This window comes from Pan paniscus, chromosome 17 (genome assembly GCF_029289425.2).
Source record: "Pan paniscus chromosome 17, NHGRI_mPanPan1-v2.0_pri, whole genome shotgun sequence".
Taxonomy (NCBI): Eukaryota; Metazoa; Chordata; class Mammalia; order Primates; family Hominidae; genus Pan; species Pan paniscus.
The window spans coordinates 64,353,224-64,377,071 of NC_073266.2; the positions used below are offsets into that span (position 1 = coordinate 64,353,224).

A 23,848-nucleotide genomic window follows, 5' to 3' on the forward strand; every position below is an offset into this window, starting at 1 on the left:
GAAAGAAAGAGAGGGAGAGAGAGAAAGAAGGAAAGAGGAAGGAAGGAAGAGAGAGAGAAAGAGAGAAAAAAGAGAGAGAGAGAGGGAGAGAGGGAGGGAGGAAATAAAGGTAGAATAAAAGAAATAAAGACAGCAGTAGAAAATAATTAAATGGAAAAAACAATAAAATAGAGACCAATACAATTAAAGTGTTGCTCTTTGAAAGCAATTATAAATAGACAAATCTCTAGCAAGAATTTTCTTTTTTTTTCTTGTTTTCTTTTTTTTTTTTTTTTTTGAGACGGGGTCTAGTTCTGTTGCCAGGCTGGAGTGCACTGGCGATCTTGGCTCACTGTAACCTCCGACTCCCGGGTTCAAGTGATTCTCCCACCTCAGCCTCCCAAGTAGCTGGGATTACAGGTGCGTGCTACCATGCCCAGCTAATTTTTTTGTATTTTTAGTAGAGACAGGGTTTCACTGTGTTAGCCAGGATGGTCTCGATCTCCTGACCTCGTGATCCGCCCGCCTTGGCCTCCCAAAGTGCTGGGATTACAGGCGTGAGCCACCACACCCGTCCCACTAGCAAGAATTTTCAAGAAAAGCATTAGAAAACAAGAACAAAATTTACATTTAGGAGCCAACCATAATTGTAGATTCTGCAGAAATTTTAAAATAAAAGAATAAATAGTTTCCTTCCAATAAATATGAGAACACAGAAGAAATGTATACAAACTACTAAAAGAAATTAAAAAATGAAAGGGCTGGGCACGGTGGCTCACACCTGTAACTCCAGCACTTTAGGAGACCAAGGCGGGTGGATTACCTGAGGTCAGGAGTTTGAGACCAGCCTGGCCAACGTGGTGAAACACTGTGTGTAATAAAAATACAAAAACTAGTTGGCATGGTGCTGTGCGCCTGTATGCACCGCCACTCAGGAGGCTGAGGCATGAGAATCACTTGAACCCAGGAGGCGGAGGTTGCGGTGAGCCGAGATCGTGCCACTGCACTCTAGCTTGGGCAACAGAGCAAGACTCTGTCTCAAAAAAAAAAAAAAAAAAAAAAAAAAAAAGCATTCTTCACTCATTTCGCAAGGCTATTATAACTTTGATGCCAAAACCAGGCAAAGGTAGTTTTTTTGTTTGCTTGTTTGTTTTGAGACAGAGTCTTGCTCTGTTGCCCAGGCTGGAGTGCAATGGTGCGATCTCAGCTCACTGCAACCTCTGCCTTCTGGGTTCAAGCGATTCTCCTGCCTCAACCTCCTTAGTAACTGGGATTACAGGTGCGTGCTACCATGCCCCACTAATTTTTGTATTTTTAATAGAGACAGGGTTTCACTATGTTGGCCAGGCTGGTCTCAAACTCCTGACCTCAGGTGATCCGCCCGCCTCGGCCTCCAAAAGTGCTGGGATTACAGGCGTTAGCCACTGCACCCAGCCAAGGTAGTTTTTTAAATCTCACTTATAAACTGCAAATTTACCTCAGGAATTCAAGGACGATCTCATGTTAACATATATATTTTATAACTTGGTAATTTGATCCAACTCACCATCTGAGGACAACAAAAAAGCTGGATTAAAAAAAACTAGAGGCAAATATCTAATATAAGGAATTATCTGGCCAAAATCTAGATGACGATATTCAAGGAAATTAAGCCAAGCATTTTTTCTGAAGGAATTTACCAATGCAAAGGCAAAATTGACAAACTGAGTTGTGATTTTTGCAAGATTATGGGGCAAGAGAAAAAGAAATCTAAATCTAGTGCCCACAGGAGATGAAGAGGTTAATAAACATGCTCCATATTTAATATGAGGCCCCATAGGGTAAAAATAAACCAGAGGTAGGTCAGCACTTCCACAAATTGCAGTCTGGTTTTATACTAATCAGGAAATCTGAAACCCAGAATGTTGAATAAACTGGTCCTAGACTGGCAATCCATAGGCACCAGGCATAAACAAACAAAAATTATCTCCACAATAAGGTATCATCAGCCTAAATGTCAAAATATCTTTTTTGAAAATTTTATTATTATTATACTTTAAGTTTTAGGGTACATGTGCACAACGTGCAGGTTTGTTACATATGTATACATGTGCCATGTTGGTGTGCTGCACCCATTAACTCGTCATTTAGCATTAGGTATATCTCCTAATGCTATCCCTCCCCCCTTCCCCCACCCCATAACAGTCCCCGTCCCCAGTGTGTGATGTTCCCCTTCCTGTGTCCATGTGTTCTCATTGTTCAATTCCCACCTATGAGTGAGAACATGTGGTGTTTGGTTTTTTGTCCTTGCGATAGTTTGCTGAGAATGATGGTTTCCAGTTTCATCCATGTCCCTACAAAGGACATGAACTCATCATTTTTTATGGCTGCATAGTATTCCATGGTGTATATGTGCCACATTTTCTTAATCCAGTCTGTCACTGTTGGACATTTAGGTTGGTTCCAAGTCTTTGCTATTGTGAATAGTGCCGCTGTAAACATACATGTGCATGTGTCTTTATAGCAGCATGATTTATAGTCCTTTGGGTATATATCCAGTAATGGGATGGCTGGGTCAAATGGTATTTCTAGTTCTAGATCCCTGAGGAATCGCCACACTGACTTCCACAATGGTTGAACTAGTTTACAGTCCCACCAACAGTGTCAAAGTGTTCCTATTGCTCCACATCCTCTCCAGCACCTGTTGTCTCCTGACTTTTTAATGATCGCCATTCTAACTGGTGCGAGATGGTATCTCATTGTGGTTTTGATTTGTATTTCTCTGATGGCCAGTGATGATGAGCATTTTTTCACGTGTCTTTTGGCTGCATAAATGTCTTCTTTTGAGAAGTGTCTGTTCATATATTTCGCCCACTTTTTGATGGGGTTGTTTGCTTTTTTCTTGTAAATTTGTTTGAGTTCATTGTAGATTCTGGATATTAGCCCTTTGTCGGATGAGTAGGTTGCAAAAATTTTCTCCCATTCTATAGGTTGCCTGTTCACTCTGATGCTGGTTTCTTTTGCTGTGCAGAAGCTCTTTAGTTTTAGATCCCATTTGTCAATTTTGGCTTTTGTTGCCATTGCTTTTGGTGTTTTAGACATGAAGTCCTTGCCCATGCCTATGTCCTGAATGGTATTGCCTAGGTTTTCTTCTAGGGTTTTTATGGTTTTGGGTCTAACATTTAAGTCTTTAATCCATCTTGAATTAATTTTTGTATAAGGTGTAAGGAAGGGATCCAGTTTCAGCTTTCTACATATGTCTAGCCAGTTTTCCCAGCACCATTTATTAAATAGGGAATCCTTTCCCCATTGCTTGTTTTTGTCAGGTTTGTCAAAGATCAGATAGTTGTAGATATGCGGCTAAATGTCAAAATATCTTATAAATAATTTGCTCAAAAAATGACCAGTATTTAGTCAAAAATTAGCAGACCATACATGGAAACAAACATTTTGAGTCAGAACTAACAGAAATGTCAAACAAAAGGAAACCTACCAGAGCAACCAGAAAAAGACTGCAATAAGAGCATGCTTACACATGTGCATGCTTGAAAAAAATAACCTAATAGAAACTCTAGAATTAATAGGTTTAAGAACCCAATGTATAGATTTAATAGCATATTGCACACAGTTTAAGATAATTACTAACCAGAACACATGCTAGAAGACTACTTAGGGCCGCAACACCCACTGACTCCCTGAGTCAGCTAGGAGGAGAAACCAAGGCACAGGAAGCCCAACAGGAAGTAAGCTCTGCAGCCATGTTTTCCTGAGGAAGCTGCTGACAAAGTGGCCCAGCCAGCACAGGTATTTTAAGGAGGTGCCGCCACCTCTTTGGGGCAGCAAAAATATCTCTTCTGGAGCCTTCGAAGGCTAAATGGACTATATTGTCCAGGCTGGACTCGAACTCCTGAGCTCAAGCAAGACTTCCACCTCAGCCTCCAGAGTAGCTCGTACTACAGGCATGTGCCACTGCAACAGGATAGTTTTATGTATTTAAATAAGTTTACATTGCAAAAGAAAAAAAAGAGGCCGGGCACGGTGGCTCACACCTGTAATCCCAGCACTTTGGGAGGGCGAGGCAGGCGGATCGCAAGGTCAGGTGTTCGAGGCCAGCCTGATCAACATGGTGAAACCCCATCTCTACTAAAAATACAAAAATTAGCCAGGCATGGTGGTGTGTGCCTGTAGTCCCAGCTACTCAGGAGGCTGAGGCAGGAGAATCACTTGAACCTGGGAGGCAGAGGTTGCAGTGAGCTGAGATTGCACCACTGCCCTCCAGCCTGGGCAACAGAGCAAGACTCCATCTCAAAATTAAAAAAAAAAGACCCTCTGGACCAGTAGGAACTATAAATGAACTATAAATATCTGTTGAGGATGCCATAGTTGAGACTTCCTTGAGTGACTTAAATTTACCAGTAAAATAAAAAATTTCAAGTTTGTATGCACCTAATAATATGGCCTCAGTGTATCATACAGAACCACAATGAGAAACAGACAAAATCCACTTTTCTATGGTGGAACATTTTACCATAACTATCTCAGTAACTGAGCCCCAAAATCAAACAAAACATCATTAAAGATATAGATTTTTGAAATAACATGATTAAAAAACATAACCCAATTTATATATTAATGTTCACAAATGCATTATTTCAAGTGCACATGGATTATTTGTAAAAGTTGAACATACTCTGACAATAGAGCAAGTGCCCATAAATTTTAAAGAACTGAAATCATACAGAGTACGGTCTGTGCACAATTAAGCTAGAAGTCAATAAAGAATAATAACCAGAAAATCTTAATTTTTATATTTAAAAATTAAGAAATACTTTTCTACATAACCTGGGGGTGCTGGGCATGGTGGTATGCACCTGTATTCTCAGCTACTTAAGAGGCTCAGGTGGGGGGATCGATTGAGCCCATAAGTTTGAGACCAGCTTGGGCAACATAGCGAGATTCCATCTCAAATGAATAATCTAGGGGTCAAAAGAGAAATCACCATGAAAATTTTAAAACTATTTACCTGAATGATGATGAAAATACTACATATCCAAATTTATGGGCCAGACACGGTGACTTATGCCTGTAATCCCAGCACTTTGGGAGGCTGAGGCAGGTGGATCACTTGAGATGAGGAGTTCGAGAGCAGCCTGGCCAACATGGTGAAACCCCATCTCTACTAAAAATATTTTAAAAATTAGCCAGGTGTGGTGGCGGGTGCCTGTAATCCCAGCTACTCCAGAGGCTTAGGCAGGAGATTCGCTTGAACCCGGGAGGTGGAGGTTGCAGTGAGACAAGATCATGCCATTGCACTCCAGCCTGGGCAACAGAGCAAAACTTCTCAAAAAAAAAAAAAAAAAAAAAACAAAAAAATTACTAGGTATGCCAGAAAACAAGATTAAGTGACTATAAACCAATGTGGGAGGTTTGTGAGGAACTGCTAAAAATCTGTTTTTCACTCACCTCTCTATCAGGAAGGCTGTCCTGAGGCAGTTTTTCATCACTTTCCAGGTTCTGATGAGGTGTGAGAAACCACTATAAGAGTATGAACTCTTGATATGGTCTGATGAGAATGTACTTTACCTCTGTGATCTTCCTAAATCTCATAACCCCAGTTTTTCATGAGAAAAACATAGACAAATTTCAATTGAGAGGCATTCTACAAAATACCTGTCCAGTACTCCTAAAAATATAAAGGTCATCAAAAACAAAGTCAGAGAAACTGTCACAGCCTAGAGGAGACTAAGGAGACATAATGGCTAAATGTTTTTTGTTTTTTAAAATTTTTATTATTATTATTTTCTATTTATTTTTATTTTTTAATAGCTAAATGTTATATGGTATCCTGGCTGGGATCCTGAAACAGAAAAGAACACTAGGTACAAACTAAAGAAATCTGAATAAAGTATGGGCTTTAGTTAATAATAATGTATCAATGTTTGTGTGATCTTTTTCACCAAGCTGCATATATAGATGCTTCTAAATTCCCTCCAGCTTACCAATGTAACACACAAATTTTATCATTTCTGAGTTCTATGACCTGAAAAAGTTTAGGAAGCACTGACCTAGAGAAACTCTCATACATGTACATGTGCACTAGGAGACATGTACAAGGATATTTATTGCATCACTGTTTGTAATCATGAAAAAATGAAAACTGAACCTGTCCATCAACATGATAGTAGATACTGTGATATATTCCTGCAAAAGAATACTATGTGGGCCAGGCTCGGTGACTTGCACCTGTAATCCTAGCACTCTGGGAAGCCGAGACAGGAGGATCACTTGAGCCCAGGAGTTAGAAATCAGCTGGGACAACATAGGGAGATCTCCCTTCATACAAAAATTAGCTGTCATGGTGGTGCACACCTGTAGTCCCAACTAATTGGGAGGCTGAGGTGGGAGGATCACTTGAGCCTGGAAAGTTGAGGCTGCAGTGAGCCATGTTTGTGCCACTGCACTCCTGGGTGACAAAGCAAGACTCTGTCTCAAAAAATTAAAAAAAAAAATGCTTTGTGTAGAATAAGAAAAAAATGAATAAACTAGAGCTACATATAAAAACATGGGCAAATCTCAAAAACAATGTTAAATGAAAAGGTCAAGTTGGAAAAAGTTATCTACTCTTTATATACGTTCTTCAAAAAACATAAATGCTATATATTCATGGATATATACATATGTGATAAAAATTCAAAACCTTACATGTGAATGGTGACTATCAAAACCAGGACAGCTGGTACCTCTGGGGGATGGGAATAGGATCCGTAAAGGCTATTTTGGGTATTCCACTATACTTAACACAGTTTTCTTTCTTTAAAAAAGAAAGGATCTGAAGCAAATATGGCAAAATGTTAGGATTTGATAGATCTGGAAGGTGAATATATCAATGTATTATTCTCTACACTTGTATGCTTAAGATATTTTATAACAAAATAAACACAAAATATATCCTAACTCTGATCGTTCTTCAATACTTCCACTGCTACTGCCACCATTTGACCTGGATAACTTTCAGTAGCCATCTATCTTATCTCCTTGCTTTCTCTCTCATTCCATATAACATCCATGATAATATTTTATAAATATAAATTAGATCTCACCACCCTCCTATTCAAAATCTTTCAATGGGTTTACATTACTCTAAAAATAAGAATCAAATGCCTTATCACATTCCGCAGTCCCTTGTTTCAACTCCCTTTATCCCTGGTTCACTTAGTGTCACTATCCTTCCTCCAGTATCATTATCTATCCTCTCAAACTGCTTGATTTTCTTTATGGAATATATCACTACCTCAAATTATATTAATACATGTATTATGGGTATGATCAATTCCTGCACCCCCAGTCCTTTGCTAGCATATAAGTTCAGTGAAGGCAGGGACTTTATTCTCTATTCTATCCCCATTGTTTGACTCACGTCAAGTATGAAATAAGTATTTTCAGAATAAATGACGAAATGAGGCTAGGCATGGTTGTTCATGCCTGTAATCCCAGCACTTTGGGAGGCCGAGGCGGGCAGATCACAAGGTCAGGAGATCAAAACCATCCTGGCCAACATGGTGAAACCCCGTCTCTACTAAAAAGACAAAAATTAGCTGAGTGTGGTGGCACGCACCTGCAGTGCCTTGGGAGTCTGAGGCAGGAGAATTGTTGAACCTGGGAGGCGGAGGTTGCAGTGAACCGAGATTGTGCCACTGCACTCCAGCCTGAGCGGCAGAATGAGACTGCATCTCACAATTAAAAAAAAAAAAAAGAAAAGAATGATTTATTTTCATTCAAAAAGAGAAGGGATGTCATCTCAGTGGTAAAATATGGCAGAATCAAATGTATGGAGGCTGAAACTTACAGGGTATTCTATCAACAGTCACAACACTAATAGCCAAAACCCATAAAGTATTCATCGTGTGCCAGGCATTTCCAAGCACTGGAATCACATACTTTTTGGGGTGAATGTCAACTTTGTTTTCCTTCTTATAGGCCCTGCAGACCTATTCATATCTGAGATCCTGCATGCTAGCCACAATTGATTTGATTTGAAAGCAACACTGATTGAGAGAAAAGTCCATCCATTAGTCAGAGACAGCATTCTTTTCCTTGCAAGTTTGAGCTGATTGATGTGTAGGCTAAAGAAGTTTGAAGATGAGTCATACTAATGGCAGGACACTTTGGAGTGAAGGGAACAGCTGTTGAGGCCCCTGAAGCTACACTGGTCTCTGCCCTTTCTGAACCTTGTTGCTCAATGTTTCCTTGGCTTAATGACATAGGTTACCCTGCTATCCTTCCAGTAAAATACACCCCCTTCATTTTTAAAACTAATAGAGCTAAGTCTCTTTGTTTTGTTGATTATTCATTCTCTTACAGACAAAAAAAGCAAACAATCTCTAAATCAAGGAAACTTGAGTAAGGCAGTCCTTTCCACTCCTTGTCTCATTTAATCCCTACCACATTATGAGAGATTATTACTGTTCCCATTTTGCATATGAAGAAACAAGGTTTGAACAGGTCCAATACCTTTCCTAAAATTAGGAGTTAGTGATGGGGCAAGATTCCAGCCCTGGCCTGTATGACTCCCCAGAGCAGAGCTCTGAACTGTTATGTGGGGCTACAGGAAGGCCAGTAATAGGACTGCAGTAGAGATGAAGTTGGGAAGACAGGGCCAACATTGTGATACCATTCAGGGTAAATTAGAAAATAACACAGTGATGGGGCAAAAACCAGATTTCACTCTGTTTGTGGATAAGATCCAATAAAAGCTCTTTAGTCTTACATTCCAACAATCTTTGGCAGAGAGGATATATACCAACACAGAATGTCTGTGTGATTAAAACGCTCTCTCTCTCTTTGACAGAGTTGACAGTGTTTAAAGAATGACAGGATACATTTTTTAGAAACATAGAAAAATGGAGTTTTAACAATATATATTCAGAGATGGCTTGTAGTTGACTGTCACAAGGTTTGCAGTTAGGCAGGCCCATTTCTTGTCATTCTTCAAAACTCCCTCTCAATCTTGCATGCCTAGAGAAGCTCTGCTGAAGACAGTTTGACATAAATGAGGCTATGAAGACAGAATTCCAAGGTAGGGAGGGGACGAGGAGAGAAAGGGTTTGATGAATTAATGTATGATTTGAACAGAGTTAATAAAACAAAAAGCTTATGATTAGCCATAATCCCAGCATTTTGGGAGGCCGAGTTGGGACAATCACTTGAGGCCAGGAGTTTGACATCAGCCTGGCTAACATAGCTGGACTCCTGCTCTACAGAAAAATTTAAAAATTACCTGTGTATGGTGGCATACTCCTATAGTCCCAGATAGTTGGGAGGCTGAGGTGGGAGGATCACTTGAACCCAGGAGTTCCAGGCTGCAGTGAGCTATTGTGATGGTGCCACTGCACTCCAGCCTGAGAGAGCAAGACCTTGTCTCCAAAAACAAACAAACAAAAAAACTTATGATTAAAAAACACTCAGAATCCCAGCATTTTGGGATGCCAAAGCGGGTGGATTACCTGGGGTGAGGAGTTTGAAACCAGCTTGGCCAACATGGTGAAACCCCATCTCTAATAAAAATACAAAAATTAGTCAGGTGAGATGGCAAGCACCTGTAATCCCAGCTACTGGGGGTAGGGGTAGGGGGGCTGCTGAGGCAGGGGAATCGCTTGATCCCAGGAGGTGGGGGTTGCGCTGAGCCGAGATCATGCCACTGCATGCCAACCTGGGCAACAAAGCCAGACTCCATCTCAAAAAACAAAAAACAAACAAACAAAAGCCCATTCAGAAATCACCTTACAAAACATCCTTGCTGTCACAGAAAGAATAAGTGGAATAATTGGTTTTCTCCAACTAAAATTGGATTATATTTTTTCAATACTTTAAAAAATAATGTGCCTTGGAGGTGGGGAGGGGTGGGGAGGAAAAGCAAAAAATAAAAATAAAAATAATGTGCCTTGAGAAACAAATGGTAGGCTTGAGCTCTATTTTTGTATCCACCTAATAGTATAATTTTGTTTCTCTTTTTTGAGACAGGGTCTCACTCCTGTTGAGTAGTTGGGACTATAGGTGTGTAAATAATTTCTTCAAAAAAAGTGCTGCTTTCTTCCATTTTGGAGTCAATTTTGCACACATTAGAATGCCTAATATTATCCTAAAAAGGCTCTGTTTATTCTTGTTTTCCAACTGTTACACATAAAGTTTTGGTGTGGCAAAAGGAATAGCACTCGAATATAAAATTTTCTTTTTAATTCTCAGCAAGGCAAGTTACTTCTATAGAAGGGTGCCTACCCTTACAGATGGAGCAATAGTGAGTGCACACTTGGACAGGGGAGGGGAAGGGAAGGGGTGCGCCTGTTGCTGTGTCGTTCCCTACCAGCTAGGGTTACAGGGCACAGGCTAAACTAATTCTGATTGGCTAATTTAAATTAAAGGGTGAGTGCTTTGGCGGGAGTCAGGGCAGAGCAGGTATCAGGTAATCGGAATGAGTCAGGGTGGAGTAGGTAATCGAAAAAGGTTGCTCTATGAGGAAGTTAAGTTTAAAAGTAGAAGGCAAATAATTGAAGATACTGACACATTCTTTGAAAAGAAATTTAGAACTCATATCTAATACAGCCTTTTGTTCTCCATATATTTCACCTTGTATAGTTTCTGCTGTTACATTACCAAGTTCACTAATCCTTTTTCTGCAATTCTAATCAGCTGTTAAGCTCATCCAGTAAATTTTTAATTTCAGAAGTTCATTTTGGGTCAGGCATGGTGGCTCACGCCTGTAATCCCAACACTTTGGGAGGCCGAGGTGGGCGGATCACGAGGTCAGGAGATTGAGACCATCTTGGCCAACATGGAGAAACCCTGTCTCTACTAAAATACAAAAATTAGCCGGGCGTGGTGGTGCATGCCTGTAATCCCAGCTACTTGGGAGGCTGAGGCAGGGGAATAACTTAAACCTTGGAGGTGGAGGTTGCAGTGAGCTGAGATTGCACCACTGCACTCCAGACTCCAGCCTGGCAACAGAGCAAGACTCCATCTCAAACAAACAAACAAACAAAAGTTCATTTTGTTCTATTATAATATCTTCTATCTGTCTCCTCATTATGCTCATAGTTTTCCTTTCTTGACTACAATAATAGTTATTTTAAAGTCCTTGTCTGCTATTCTATCATCTCTGTAATTCCTGGATATGATTCTAATGATTTATTTTTCTCCTGTTCATTGGTCACATTATTCTGCTTTTGTAATTTTTTTTTTTTGCATATCTAGCAATTTCGGTTGGATGTTGGATATTGTGAATAAGATGTTGTTGAGTACCTAAATTTTGTTTTCTTCCTTTAAAGAATGCCGGGTTTTATATTGTCAGGCAGATAAGTTACTTGCAGATCAACTCTATCCTTTTGAGGTTTGTTTTAAACCTTGTCAGGGTTTGGCCAACAGGGTTTGGAGTAGTACTCTGACTACTCCAACTGTGAATTTCTCTCAGGCCTGTGAGAGTAATGGTAATTTTTCTACTTGCAGCACTCCGGAAGTTGTTCTTTCTGCGTTTTTTGATGTGTATGGTCTCATAGACTCTCATCCTTGGCACACACAAGTTAGAATCCATCCAAAGACCCAAGGAGACTCCTATACAAATTTCTAGAATTTTTTTTCTGTGTACTCATTCTTTTCCAGTAATTTTGTCAGGCATTTGAACTACAGCAACTCAATCTTGAATAGAAGCTGGGTAAAATGAGGCTGAGACCTACTGGGCTGCATTCTCAGAAGGTTAAGGCACTCTAAGTCACAGGATGAGATAGGAGGTCAGCACAAGATACAGAACATAAAGACCTTGCTGATAAAACAGGTTGCAGTAAAGAAGCTGGCCAAAATCCACCAAAACCAAGATGGCGATGAGAGTGACCTCTGGTCATCCTCACTGCTACACTCCCACTAGCACCATGACAGTTTACAAATGCCATGACAATGTTAGGAAGTTACCCAATATGGTCTAAAAAGGGGAGGCATGAATAATCCACCCCCTGTTTAGCATATCATCAAGAAATAACCAAAAAATGGGCAACCAGCAGCCATCAGGGCTGCCCTGCCTATGGAGTAGCCATTCCTTTACTTTCCTAATAAACTTGCTTTCACTTTATGGAGTCATCCTGAATTCTTCCTTGTGCAAGATTTAAGAACCCTCTTTTGGGGTCTGCATCAGGACTCCTTTCTGTTAACAATTTGTCCTGCAAGTTTAACCTGATTTAGCATCCCCAAACTTCTACCTCTCAACTTAGTGAAGCTAACATGCTCTATTTTTGTTCCTTCTTCCTGTACTAAAGTCCAAAAAGGACTTCCACACAGAGATCTAGCATGATTGTAGGGCTCACCTTAATTGTTTTTCTTCCCTCTTGTATCTCAGTTCTGTGATGCCTATTGTCTTATTTGCAAAAACTATTTCTCATTTATCTTGTCTGGTTTGTTGTGTAGTGGTCTAGTTTTCTAGTTGTTTAGAGTAGCAGGTCTAGTCCAGTACTAGTTACTTGATATGGCCAGAGGAAGAAGCTCTTTGAAAATATTTCTGTAGCAAAATGTTAACTAACAGATTTGTGTCCCTTAGAAAAGACAATTTCAAAGGTTATAGTTTCATTGCCTTGTAAGACATTAACAAGTTTTGTATCTAACCTAGCAGTCTTATAAAGTTGGCCTTCTGTACCCATGGGTTTGGCATCTGGGGATTCAACCAACAAAGAATTGAAAATATTAAAAATAAGTAGTACAACAATAAAAATTAATATAAATAAAAAACTCGGTATAATGAGTATTAACACAGAGTTTACATTGTATTTGGTATTACAGCGATCTAGAGATGTTTTCAAGTATACGGGATGGGTTGGGAGCAGCGGTTCACACCTGTAATCCCAGCACTTTGGGAGGCCAAGGGGTGGGGGTGGATCACTTGAGGTCAGGAGTTCGAGACCAGCCTGGCCAACATGGTGAAACCCCACATGTACTAAAAATACAACAATTAGCTGGATGTGGTGGTAGGTGCCTGTAATCCCAGCTACTCAGGAGGCTGAGGCAGGAGAATCGCTTTAACTAGGAAGGCAGAGGTTGTAGTGAGCCGAGATCATGCCACTGCACTCCAGGCTGAGCAACAGAGCGAGACTTCGTCTCAAAATAACTAAATAAATAAAAATAAAAAATAAAGTATATGGAAATTAGCTGGGCATGGTGGCATGCGCTTGTAATCCCAGCTACTCAGGAGACTGAGGCAGAGAATTGCTTGAATCCGGGAGGCGGAGGTTGCAGTGAACCAAGATCGTGCCACTGCACTCCAGCCTGGGCAACAGAGCAAGAGTCTGTCTCAAAAAATAAATAAATAAATAAATAAAGTGTACAGGATGATGTGCGTACTTACATGCAAGTAGCATGACATTTCATATAAGGATCCCCAACTTTGGTATCAGTGGGAACCATAGAACCAGTTTCCAGTAGATGCTAAGGGACACTATACTAACATTGTTTTCTAAAAATGTCTGTAAATATTCAGTTCCTTATAATGCTCTTTAAACCAGCTTTACCATCTTATTGGCTCCCTCATTAATGAGTTAGGCAAAATCATTGACAGGCGTTCATTCATATCAAAGAATCACATTTTTAACTTTTTGAAAACCATATGTCAACAAAACAATGTGATAAGTGCAGTATGAAAAGTATGTTGTGGAATCAGGAACTAATTTGTTCTCTGCCTAAGCTTCGCCTAGGTTAAGTATAGTGATTGTTAGAAGAAAACGCCATTGAGTTATCCTAGAAGGTGACATTTGAGCTGTCTTAGCAGGCAATATAGACTTTTCTTATGCAGCAGGGGTGAGAGTGGTCCTCCAAGCCAAATAAACTACTCATTAGTCGTTCACAAGCATTGTAAGCAGTTCGCTTGTGTTAGAGTGGGGTTGCCTGTATCCAGGTGGGAATTAGAGGTGAGACTGGACAGGAAGGGTGGAAGCAAGGCATAGTGAAAAGAGCACTGGCTTCAGTCAGGAAACAGGTTTGCATCCTAACTCTATCTAGAACTACTTATTAATAATTTGGCTTTTTGGGCCTGTTTGCATAACTGCAAATTGGGGCATTAATAACTTCTCCATGTTGTGTTAGGATTATATTAGATAGCCAAGTAAATCGCATAGTACATTGGTGCTGTAGATGTTTAATAAATTACAGTTATGGTTATTAATTAGAAAGTGGTCAACAATTTCACATGGTGCCAAGTTGGAATAAGATAAAGAATATTAAATAATCTGTAATCGGATTTCCCAATTAGGAAGTTATTGACGACTCTGGCAAGAACTGCTTCAAAGGAGCAGGACCAGAATGTGTTGAGAAATGGGTGGAAGGTGAGGAAATGAGGAAGAGTATAGCTAGTCCTTTCAGAAAGCTTGCCCTGAATGGGAGAAAGGTGATTCAGTTCAACACTTACGAGAACTTTTTTTTTTTTTGTAGATTGAGGAAACTTGAATATTTTTGTATCCTGAAGGGAGAAATGGATGAAGAAGAAATGGATGAAGAAGACCGAAGATAATGATGAAGGGATAATTTGGAATAGGATTCACAGCAAGAGAGACAGAAGGGAAAGACATTGAAGAAACAGACTAGTTAACGCATGAAAAAAATAGAGCAGAGGAAAACACGTCCATGTTTTTCCACGTCTAATGAGAACAGGTCTCATGTGAAAGGAATTGGAGGAGAAGGGGAAGTTTGGTGATGCACAGTTTGCATCCCAGAAGGCTCTTGACAACCAAAGTGTCCACAGCAGATTCATCCAGTCTAGATAGACCATGCACAGAGAATTTCAAAGAAAAGCAGAATAGATTTCCAAACCTTTACCCTAATCCAGGGAGGAGAAGACGGGACGTCAAAATATAGTCTTGGGTATAGAAGCATTGGGTTGCAAAGACCTGAACAACTGCTGAAATAAAGGACAAATATTATGGTACATGGCCCTGGGTCAGCTTGTATTTTAGAAACGAATTAAGAAAACCAAAACAATTGCAAAGCCCGCCCTATGCTCTAACAATCTTCCCTCTTCGATCTCTTCATTGGCCAGTGTCATGCAAACACTCTGGATTAAACATGCATGGTCTAACATTGATTGGCATGTTAAAGAATCCTTCTGTGGCCAGCGATTGGCGGGCGTGTCTGGGCTCTAGCCAATCCGGAAAGGGGCGGGCTGGTTAAGCGTCAGGTTCCTTGGATCGACCGGTCAGCCCGGTAACTGACTCCTTTCCTCCCTTCTCTAGGGTCCTAGCACAGTGTCTGATGGAGCTTTCCTACCAGACCCTGAAATTCACGCATCAGGCGCGGGAAGCGGTAAGGAACGCATATATACAAAATGATTATACCAAGAACCCCTCTCCTACTGTTGCTGCGGGACGATTCCGAGTCTCCGATTGCTATGGCGACAGAGTCCGCTACTAGAGAAGCGCAAACGCAGTGAGAGGCGCTCAGCCGATGTGGTTAAATCCCGGGCTGGGCTTGCAGCCGTGATGGAGGGAAAAATAAATGAGACACAGGCGGGTTTGGGGGTGACAACGGGTCGGATGAAAGGGACGGCAGCGTCGGTTCCTGATTGAGGAAATGAGGTATTGACGGGGAGGTGTTATTAGACTCTGGATCTTGATTGGGTGAATGGATTTGGGGAGTGGTCAAAATTAGATTGTTGAAAGACAGGAAAACATTGACCTGGGAGTTAGTTAGAATATTGGCTTCTGATCCTCATTTGCCATCACTAAGGCGAGAGATCTTAGGCATTTAATTCCCCTCTTGGGCTTCAGTTCCTCCATCTGAAAGTCAGGGAATTGGACTGTAATCTTTTTCACACGAAGATTACGTGGGCTCTACAATACATTAAGTGGTTTACCGTGGTCTGTATCACCTGCTACTGGCCAGCAATTCTTTCCACAGCGATGAACATGAATTGAGGACACATTTGTCTGCCAGGCACTGGGGAGATAAAAACAACGTGGGGGCGGGGGGAAGGAAAAATAAAAATAAAGTTAAAAAATACTTCTACCTGGATCTCATTCCTAGAGGTTCAGAATTACTGGCTTGGGATGAGTTCTATGCATCAGTGTTTTTAGAAAGCTCAACAGGTGATTACAGTGTGTAGCCAAGGTTATGAACCACAGCTCTAGTATCTCCTACCTTTTAAAAACTAATGATACACAAAAAGTTAACCCTCTGGCTTCATACCCATTATGGTTACCAGCCTCTGTTTATTTCTCTCCATCTTCTAGAAAAGGTTGGCTACACATGTTGTTGCTAATTCCTCACCTCCAGATTGTACTTAAGCCTGTTTTAATCTGAGCATGAACTACCTGCCTCAGAATCTTTTGGGTTACCCTTTAATAGAGCAGATTCTTGGGCCTCATGAAGACACTGAATCAGAAACCCCCTGGGATGATTTCTTGAAACTTGCACTTTAAGCATGAACTCTACGTTTGAAAAACACAGCCGTAAACGTTCTCATATATTTTCATGACTTCTAGTACTATCTTTTAAAAATTTATCTTTTTGGAGACAGAGTCTTGCTCTGTCGCCCAGGCTGGAGTGCAGTGGCATGATCTCAGCTCACTGCAGCCTCCACCTGCCGGGTTCAAGTGATTTTCCTGCCTCAGCCTCCCGAGTAGCTGGGACTACAGTTATGCGCCACCATGCCCAGCTAACTTTTTGTATTTTTAGTAGAGACAGGGTTTCACCATGTTGCCCAGTTTGGTCTCGAACTTTTGAGCTCAGGCAATCTTCCCCCCTCAGCCTCCCAAAGTGCTAGGATAACAGGCATGAACCACCATGCCTGGCCGACTTCTTCTTCTTTTTTTTTTTGAGTCGGAGTTTTGCTCTTGTTGCCCAGGCTGGAGTGCAATGGTGTGATCTCGGCTCACCGCAACCTCTGCCTCCTGGTTTCAAGCGATTCTCCTGCCTCAGCCTCCCGAGTACCTGGGATTACAGGCATGTGCCACCATGCCCAGCTAATTTGTTTGTTTGTTTGTTTTAGTAGAGATGGGGTTTCTCCATGTTGGTCAGGCAGGTCTTGAACTCCTGACCTCAGGTGATCCGCCTGCCTTGGCCTCCCAAAGTGCTGGGATTACAAGCATGAGCCACCATGCTCGGCCAAACTTCTAATACTATCTATATACCAAAAACTCCCCCAACCTACCTCAACTGGACTTCTTTGTTAAGCCCCAGACCAATGATCCAGAAGATAAAATATGGGTAGGACAATGGATCAACTGATTACTTGACATATCTACTGGGGTGTTGCAAGTATCTGCATTGTGTGTGTGTGTGTGTGTGTGTGTGTTTGAGACAGGGTTTCACTCTGTCATTCAGGCTGGAGTGCAGTGGTGCGATCATGGCTCACTGTAGTCTCACCCTGCTCAAGGGATCCTCCTGCCTCAGCCTTTCAAGTAGCGGGAACTACAGGCATGCAACACCATGCCCGGCTAATTTTTCTGTATATTTAGTAGAGATGGGTTTTGCCATGTTGTCCAGGCTGGTCTTGAACTCCTAGGCTCAAGTGATCCTCCCACCTCGGCCTCCCACAGTGCTGGAATTATAGGCATGAGCCACTGTGCCTTGCATCTTAACTTGTTTAATGCCTAACTACTTCTCCTCCTTCTCCTTTTCCTTTTCTCCTTCTCCTTCTTCTTTTCTTCAACAGGGTCTTATTCTGTCACCCAGGCTGGAATGCAGTGGTGTGATCTCAGCTCACTGCAACCTCCATCTCCCAGGCTCAGGTGATTCCCCCACCTCAACCTCCCAAGTAGCTGGAACCACAGGCATGTACCATCACACGTGGTTAAATTTTGTATTTTTTGTAGAGTTTCACCATGTTGCCTGGGCTGGTCTCAAACTCCTGGGCTCAAGTGATCAGCCTGCCTTGGCCTCCCAAAGTCCTCGGATTACAAGCGTGAGCCTTCGTGTCTGGCTTAATGCTTAACTTTTAAATGTCCTCTCTAAAACCTGTACCTTTCCCAGTCTTTCTCCATAGGGGAAGCCACCCCAGTGAAACCACTATTCATCCGATTGCTCAAATCGTAATTCTGGGGGTTATCCTTAGCTCCTTCTTTCTCCTAGTCCCTCTCCTCTGTCCTCTACAAGAAGAAGACATCTGCAAATCTTATTGATTCTACTATATTGTATCTTTAATAATCCATATATTCACATCCACCTCCTGATCTAAACCTCCATGCCCTGTCACTGGAACCACATTAATAGCATCTTAGCTATTACCCGTTGGTTTTTGCCTCTCTTCAGTTCAACCTTCATCCAATGATCAGGGTGATTTTCTTAAAATAGTGCCACTCTTTTAATGGGATCCTTTTAATGCCTTTCCATTACACTTGGGATAAACCCTCCAAATCTTGACAAGACCTACAAAGCACTGCAATAAAGCCCAACCTCTGCCTCCATGCTTTTCCTCTCCATTTTCTGTGTTGCCTCTCAGTGCTCCAGCCACATTCTCCCTAATCTAACGTCTGACAACTCCGTAGCATTTATGCCATAAATTTAGTATTTAATTGGATTAATTATATTGTCATCTGTTGCTTGCATGTAACAGATAATATAAATTTCTTGGAACTTGAAAGCAAGGCAGGAACTCAAGCCTTATTTTTTGTTTTAGTCCCTAGATGGCGCTAAGAGCAATATTTAGGTATGCTCACTGATGGTTTGATCTCTTGGGGTCTATGTGCAAGGAATTGTGCTGAGTAGGGATCTGGAGAAGCTGGAGGAGGGGATGTGATCCAGTGTGTTAGATATAAAGAGGACTGCACGTCCACAAGACATTCTGATTACCTACATCATCTACTGTATTGGGATTTTCAGAATATTTTCTTTGTATTTGGTTTATTTTTGTTGTTTCAAATTATTTATTTACAAATATATTTTCAGTTTTTAATTTTTAACAAAGTAATGGCAGCACATCACTTAAAATTATAATAGTTCAACAAAATTTGAAAAAAACCGAGTCTCCTGCTTCACCTCAACTGGCCCTTACTTAATTACTGCTCCCCAGAAGCAACTGCTTCGACTTGTAGCAGCTTCTTCAAAATAACATGTTTATACTCTTTTTCTTTTTTTGAGACAGAGTTTCACTCTTGATGCCCAGGCTAGAGTGCAATGGTGTGATCTCGGCTCACCACTACCTCCACCTCCTGGGTTCAAGCGATTCTCCTGCCTCAGCCTCCTGAGTAGCTGGGGCTACAGGCGCCCACCACCACACCCAGCTAATTTTGTATTTTTAGTAGAGACGGAGTTTCTCCATGTTGGCCGGGCTGGTCTCGAACTCCCAACCTCAGGTGATCTGCCTGCCTCGGCCTCCCAAAGTGCTGGGATTACAGGCGTGAGCCACCGTGCCTGGCGATGTTCATATTCCTGAAGCTTGATTTTTCATTCTCAGTTATAGTCGACTCACTTTTATGAAGATGAGCACTGAACTCCCTTCTACTTCTCCCTGTCCCTGGCCTCCTCCCACCATCAGTATGTATTTCCCTTCCCTCATTCTCTCAACACGGAGAGAAATTCTATCATAATTTTCATTAAATCAATTTTCAGTATTAATATTAATCCGATTGCATAAATACTATTTAGAGCTGAGCCATACAGTGCACTTTGGTTATATTTTATATTTTATTTAACTTTTGGGACAAGACTCAATCATATATTAACCAATGCATTCTTCTTTGGTTTACTTTTCTGTATATTTGATACCACTTCCTTCCTAGACTTTCCAACAGAACTGTAAAATTCTCAATGTGGGGAAGCTAATCAGGTAATTTCTAAGTCTGATTTTTTTTTTTTTTTTTTACTGGGTGGTATCTTTTCTGGATCTCTGAGATTCTCCTGCTGTGTCAACTCATTGCTCTTTGGGCTTACTATACAGCTTTTTTTTTTTCCTAGGAAATCCCTTCCTCCCTTCCCTGTGTTAGAAATCCTGCTTCCTGGGCTCCATGTCTTCCCCTTCTTGCCCTATATCCCTCTTGTAGTGAAACATATCAACGAATAACTATCTGAGAAAAGATATATGGGAGGTAAAGTTTTGGAAACAAAGTATCTATGAAACTTCTCCTCTCACCTTGATTGGTGATTTGGCTGAGGTTAATACTCTAGGTTGGGACTGATTTCATCTCAATTGAGAAGGCATTGCTCCATTACTTTTTAAATTAATTAATTAATTATTTTGCGCAGGGTCTTGCTCTGTCAGCAGTGGCCCGACCTTGGCTCACTGTAACCTCCACCTCCCGGGTTCAAGCTATTATTCCCAGGCCTCAGCCTCCCAAGTAGTTAGGATTACAGGGGTGCGCCACCATGCCCGGCTAACTTTCTATTTTTAGTAGACATGGGGTTTCACCACGTTGCCCAGGCTGGTCTCAACCTCCTGGCCTCAAGTGCTCCACCCGCCTTGACCTCCCAAAGTGCTGGGATTACAGGCATGAGCCACCATGCTAGGCCCCAGTTTCTTTCTTTCTTTTTTAGAGACAGACAAAGTCTCTCCCAGGCTGGAGTGCATTGGCATGATTTAGCTCATTGCAGCCTTGAGTTCTTGGGCACAAATGATCCTCCCACCTCAGCATCCCAAGTAGCTGGGACTACAAATGTGCACCACCACACCTGGTTAAATTTTTTTATTTTTTGTAGAGACAGGGATCTCACTATGTTGCACAGGCTGGTTTCAAACCCCTGGCCTCAAGTGATCTTCCCCCACCCACCACCTAGGCCTGCTGAAGTGCTGGGATTATAGGCATGAGCCATTGCACTCAGCCTGCAGGTATGGTTTTTTTTTTTTTTTTTTTTGAGATGGAGTCTCACTCTGTCACCCAGGCGGGAGTGCAATGGTGCGATCTCAGCTCACTGCAACCTCCGCCTCCCGGGTTCAAGCGATTCTCCTGTCTCAGCCTCCCGAGTAGCTGGGACTCTAGGTGCGTACCACCACACCCGGCTAACTTTTGTATTTTTAGTAGAGACGGAAGTTTAACCATATTGGTCAGGCTGATCTCGAACTCCTGACCTCATGATCCACCTGCCTCAGCCTTCTGAAGTATTGGGATTACAGGCGTGAGCCACTGCCCCTGGCCCAGGTATGTTTTTTATTGATGGTTGAATGTTCCTTTTTCACTGTATCCTGTTCTTGCAAGATGTCATGCTTTCTTTCATCTCTCTGAGGAGGTTTTCCTTTCCTTCCTGCCTGCCTTTCTTTTTCTTTCTTTTGTTTCCTTCCTCCCTTCTCTTTGTTTCCTTCCCTCCCTCCCTCCCTGCTTCCTTCCTTCTTCTTTTTTTTTTTTTTTTTTTTGAGGCGGAGTCTCGCTCTGTTGCCGAGGCTGGAGTACAGTGGCACGATCTCGGCTCACTGCAACCTCTGCCTCTCAGGTTCAACCGATTCTCCTGACTCAGCCTCCTGAGTAACTGGGACTACAGGCATGTGCCACCATGCCCGGCTAATTTTTTTAAGTTTTAGTAGAGACGGGGTTTCACCGTGTTAGCCAGGATGGTCTCGATCTCATGACCTCGTCATCTGCCCGCCTCAGCTTCCCAAAGTGCTGGGATTACAGGCGTGAGCCACCGCTCCCGGCACCTTCCTCCTTTTCTTTTTCTTTCTTTCTTCTAACATTTTCTCTGTTTCCCCTTATGTTCCTTTTTGTATTTTTTAATTTGTGGTTTTGTCTTTCATGTGGGATATTTTCCTCAAAAGTCAGTGATACAGGGTTGTCCATTTATTTTTAAGAATGAGTCACCTAGGCTGGGCATAGTGGCTCACACCACTAATGCCAACACTTTGGGAGGCCAAGGCAGGCGGAGCGCTTGAGGCCAGAGGTCGAGACCAGCCTGGGCAACGTGATGAAACCCTGTGTCTACTAAAAATAGAAAGCTGGGCATGGTGGCACCACCCCTGTGTTAGAGGTGGGAGGGGTGCTTAAGTCCAGGAGTTTGAGACCAGCCTGGGCAACATAGTTAGACCTCATTTCAACAAAAAATAAGCAAAATGAACTGGGCATGGTGACAAGTGCTGGTGGTCCCAGCTACCTGGAGGGCTAAAGTGGGAAGATCACTTGGGACCGGCAGGTTGAGGCTGCAGTGAGCCGTGATCACACCACTGTACTCCAACCTAGGCGACACATGGAGACCCTGTCTCAAAAAAAAAAAAAGATATAAAAAATGAGACACCTAAAATTTAATTAGAATTTTTGTGTTTTAGAGGAGGCTTGTCTCACAAAGACAGTTTTTCTGTAGGATAATCAGGTACCAGGGCCCTTTTCATTGGGGGATGCCAAATGTCAGTTATGTGTAGGTCTTTTTTCTGAGGCCTTCCATTTCTATGCTCTCCTTCAGGGAATAAGGGCAAAATAAGTTTGGTTGCCAGCAGTGTTGGAGAGAACAGAGGAAGACTTTGTGGGGGTAAAAGCAGGGAATGGAAGGTGCGGTTTCACCTCTCTCTTCAGTATATACACTTCCACTGAATTATCCCTTTCTTCAGGTAGTCCAGGTAGTCCTGGTAGTCCTGGTAGTCCCGTCTTCTGCCTGGGTAGGGGAGGAATTGTAACCTGATTGGAGAAGGGGAGGGAATCTGCAATACCCTGTTCAGCATGCTCTTTATACCTCACTTCTGCCCTTGGAGGTGCCTGATGACTCCAGAGGAACCTGGTGTCCCCATTCCTGTAACTTTCTAGGGTTCTGTTATATGTTTTCTTCTCCTTCTTCTTCTTCTTCTTCGTCTTTTTTTTTTTTTTTTTTTTTCCTGAGATGGAGTCTTGCTCTGTTACCAGGGTGGCATGATCTCGGCTGACTGCAACCTCTGCCTCCCATGTTCAAGCGATTCTCCTGTCTCAGTCTCCTGAGTAGCTGGGACTACAGGTGTGTGCCACCATGCCAAGCTAATTTTTCTAGTTTTAGTACAGACAGGGTTTCACCATGTTGGCCAGGATGGTCTTGATTTCTTGACCTCGTGATCTGCCCACCTTGGCCTCCCAGAGTGCTGGGATTACAGGTGTGAGCCCCCGCGCCTGGCGTCTTCTTTTGTTTTTTGGGTTTTTTTGAGACAAAAGAAGTCTGACTTGATTGTCACCCAGGCTGGAGTACAAAGGCGCAATTTCAGCTCACTGCAACCTCTGCCTCCTGGGTTTAAGCAATTCTCCCACCTCAGCCTCCAGAGTAGCTGGGACTACAGGCGTATGCCACCACACCTGGCTAATTTTCGTATTTTATTTTTATTTTTGGTAGAGAGGGTTTCAACATGTTGACCAGGCTGGTCTTGAGCTCCTGACCTCAAGTGATCCACCTGCCTCGGCCTCCCAAAGTGCTGGGATTATAGACATGAGCCACTGTGCCTGGCCTCTGCTTCTTATTGGCTTCTTTCCCTGTAGGTGTTGGTTTTCTCTATTTTTGGTTTTCTTTGCTTTTGGCTTTCTTTGCTTTAAGTCAGCTGGTGTTTATGCATTTGCTTCCCCTGTGTCAATTTCCTCCCTCCCTCCCTTCCTCCCTCCCTCCCTCCCTTCCTTCCTTCCGTCTTTCTTTCTTTCCCTCTCTTTCTTTCTTTCTTTCTTTCTTTCTTTCTTTCTTTCTTTCTCTTTCTTTCTTTCCTCTCTCTTTTTCTTTCTCTCTCTCTCTGTCTTTCCTTTTTTTTTTTTTTGAGACAAAGTTTCTCTCTTGTTGCCCAGGCTGGAGTGCAATGGCACAATCTCAGCTCACCGCAACTTCTGCCTCCCAGGTTCAAGTGATTCTCCTGCCTCAGCCTCCCAAGTAACTGGGATTACAGGCATGCGCCACCACGCCTGGCTAATTTTGTATTTTTTTTTTTTAAGTAGAGACGGGGTTTCTTCATGTTGGTCGGGCTGGTCTTGAACTCCTGACCTCAGGTGATCCGTCTGCCTTGGCCCCCCAA

At 42.2% G+C, this 23,848-nt stretch overlaps 1 protein-coding gene across 15 annotated transcripts in view; it reads left to right on the top strand.

Annotated features, from left to right (window-relative positions):
- Positions 1-23,848, top strand: part of KATNAL2 (katanin catalytic subunit A1 like 2) — a 298,323-nt gene that overhangs the window by 13,953 nt on the left and 260,522 nt on the right. For 4 of the 15 annotated variants that reach the window (XM_024926388.4, XM_055102407.2, XM_057300394.1 and 1 more), the window contains exons 2-3: positions 14,416-14,905; positions 15,213-15,282. In XM_024926388.4, coding sequence (XP_024782156.2) covers positions 15,232-15,282 — 51 coding nt within the window. In that variant the 5' untranslated portion in view covers positions 14,416-14,905; positions 15,213-15,231. Of the gene's footprint in view, positions 1-13,879; positions 15,555-23,848 lie in introns of those variants that run through there. The other 11 variants (XM_055102411.3, XM_055102412.3, XM_055102405.2 and 8 more) reach the window with 9 other exon arrangements.